Raw genomic sequence first — 2,271 nt, forward strand, 5'->3', positions numbered from 1 at the left:
TGCTCCTTGAGAGTAAAGCTACTGGTCCATGTCAATGTCTCTCAACTGTAGATGAAATTATCTAACTCAGGTGTCAAGATTCAGCCATTAAAATATAAGTCGATCATGTCATAGAAAATATTCTCTGATCCCATAAAATCAAATATTATACCACTTCCACTTATAGAATTAATTAAAAGATCACAACAATCTTAGCTTTCTCTGCTCTTCTTTCTTTGTACCTTTTCAGCTGATGTTTAGTCTTTGCTAGCCATGAAACAAAACAATGGCACTCAAGTGACTGAATTCATTCTCCTGGGATTTGGTGGTCAACACAAGTCTTGGCATATCCTCTTCATAGTATTTCTAGTTATCTATGTGGCCACGCTAGTGGGCAATATTGGGATGATCCTGCTTATCAAGATTGATTCCTGCCTTCACACCCCTATGTACTTTTTCCTCCAACACTTGGCATTTGTTGATTTCTGCTTTACCTCTGCTATCACACCCAAGATGCTGCAAAACTTTGTAGGGACAGAAAAATCCATCTCATTCATAGGATGTATGGTGCAATTACTAGTTTATGCTGCTTTTGCAACAGCTGACTGCTATATCCTTGCTATGATGGCAGTGGACCGATATGTGGCTATCTGTAAACCACTCCACTATCCAACACTGATGTCCCGGAGAGTTTGCATTCAACTCTTAGTTGGTTCATACATCATGGGTTTTCTAAATGCTTCTACACAAACAAGTCTGACTTTCTCACTGAACTTCTGCAACTCCAATAAAATTAACCACTTTTTCTGTGACGTACCCCCAATTCTTGCCCTCTCATGTTCCAACATTGATTTAAACATCATAATCCTAACGATCTTTGTGGGGTTTAACTTGACATTCACTGTGTTGGTTGTCATCTTTTCCTACACATATATCCTGGCTGCCATCCTGAAGATATCTTCTGCTTCAGGGAGGAGAAAAGCCTTCTCCACATGTGCCTCCCACCTGACAGCGGTCACCATTTTCTATGGGACTCTCTCTTACATGTATTTTCACCATAGGACCAACAAGACTCAAGAGCAGGAAAAAATAGCTTCAATGTTTTATGGTATCGTGATCCCCATGTTAAACCCCTTTGTCTATAGCCTGAGAAACCAGGATGTGATAGAAGCCCTAAAAGGGATTGGAAAGAAGTGCTTCTAGTTCGATCGTCAATTCTCTATGCTTGTAAGCAACCACACTGACACTGCTAATTTTTAAGAAATCAAAACCAGAAAGTCTAACAACATAAAAAAAAAGAGAGTTGCTCATTTTTTACCAACAACGAGATACAAATTAAGGTAACAATGAGATAACCACTTTATACCAATATGACTGGCAAAAATTGGGAAAAAAATGATAACGCCTATTAATTGTTGCAAGATAAGGAGGGTGACATTCTCACATGATGTTAGTGGAAAATTGAAGTGTTCTTCACTTTAGAAGAAATCTTGCCATGTCTTTTGAAAACAATAATAATCTTCAATCCAGAATTTCAGCCTCACAAATTGATCTATGAAAATAAAAGTTCCAGTTCATGTGAGGACATATATTTAAAGATGTTCATTGTAGCCTCACTTAGGAAGACAAAACCAAAAAAAAAAAAAAAAGAATATTCTTCAATAGAGAAATAAATCTGTATTGTTATAATTCTAAAATCTGTATCTATTTCTGCATAACAAATTTTCAAAAATTTAGGGGTTTTAAGAAAAGACCTAATTATTATCTTGTAGTTTTGTGGGTCAGGAATTGGCACACCAGTTTACAACACCCTGTTGCAACCAAGCTGTCATCCAGGAATGGGAACTCCTTGGAGGCCTGGTAGGGATGGACCTGCTTCCCAGATCCTTCATGTTATTGGCAGAATTTGTCTCCTTGCAGTTGTAGGGCTGGGGTTCCTGCCCTCCTGCTGGCTGTCAGCCAGGAGACGCTTCCAGCAATTAGAGGCTACCCAGAGTTCTTTGCCACATGGCCCTCTCCATAATCCCTCTCATAACATGGCTGATTACTTCCTCAAAGCCAGAAAGCTATACACGGTTAATGAGTACATGTGCCATGTGAACAACACCCTTCATATGCCCAAATCTTATTGCTACTTCAAGTGTTAGTGTTTCCCTGAAGCTTTCCTAGCTCAACATTTGCTTCCTATCAACTTTTTACCCATGGAAATAAGTTCTTCTTCCACTGAAGACCCATAGTGCTTCATTTGCATCAATAATATCATTTATTATTTATCACCTCTTGTCTAAATTA

At 38.5% G+C, this 2,271-nt stretch overlaps 1 protein-coding gene across 1 annotated transcript; it reads left to right on the plus strand.

Annotated features, from left to right (window-relative positions):
- The first annotated feature begins 252 nt into the window (after nt 1-252).
- LOC107504191 (olfactory receptor 5AK2) lies at nt 253-1,182 on the plus strand. The gene has a single exon (XM_016133236.2). The coding sequence runs from the start codon at nt 253-255 to the stop codon at nt 1,180-1,182; it is 930 nt and encodes a 309-aa protein (XP_015988722.2).
- The last annotated feature ends 1,089 nt before the right edge of the window (nt 1,183-2,271 follow it).

Source organism: Rousettus aegyptiacus, unplaced genomic scaffold (assembly GCF_014176215.1).
Source record: "Rousettus aegyptiacus isolate mRouAeg1 unplaced genomic scaffold, mRouAeg1.p scaffold_m13_p_5, whole genome shotgun sequence".
Classification (NCBI taxonomy): domain Eukaryota; kingdom Metazoa; phylum Chordata; class Mammalia; order Chiroptera; family Pteropodidae; genus Rousettus; species Rousettus aegyptiacus.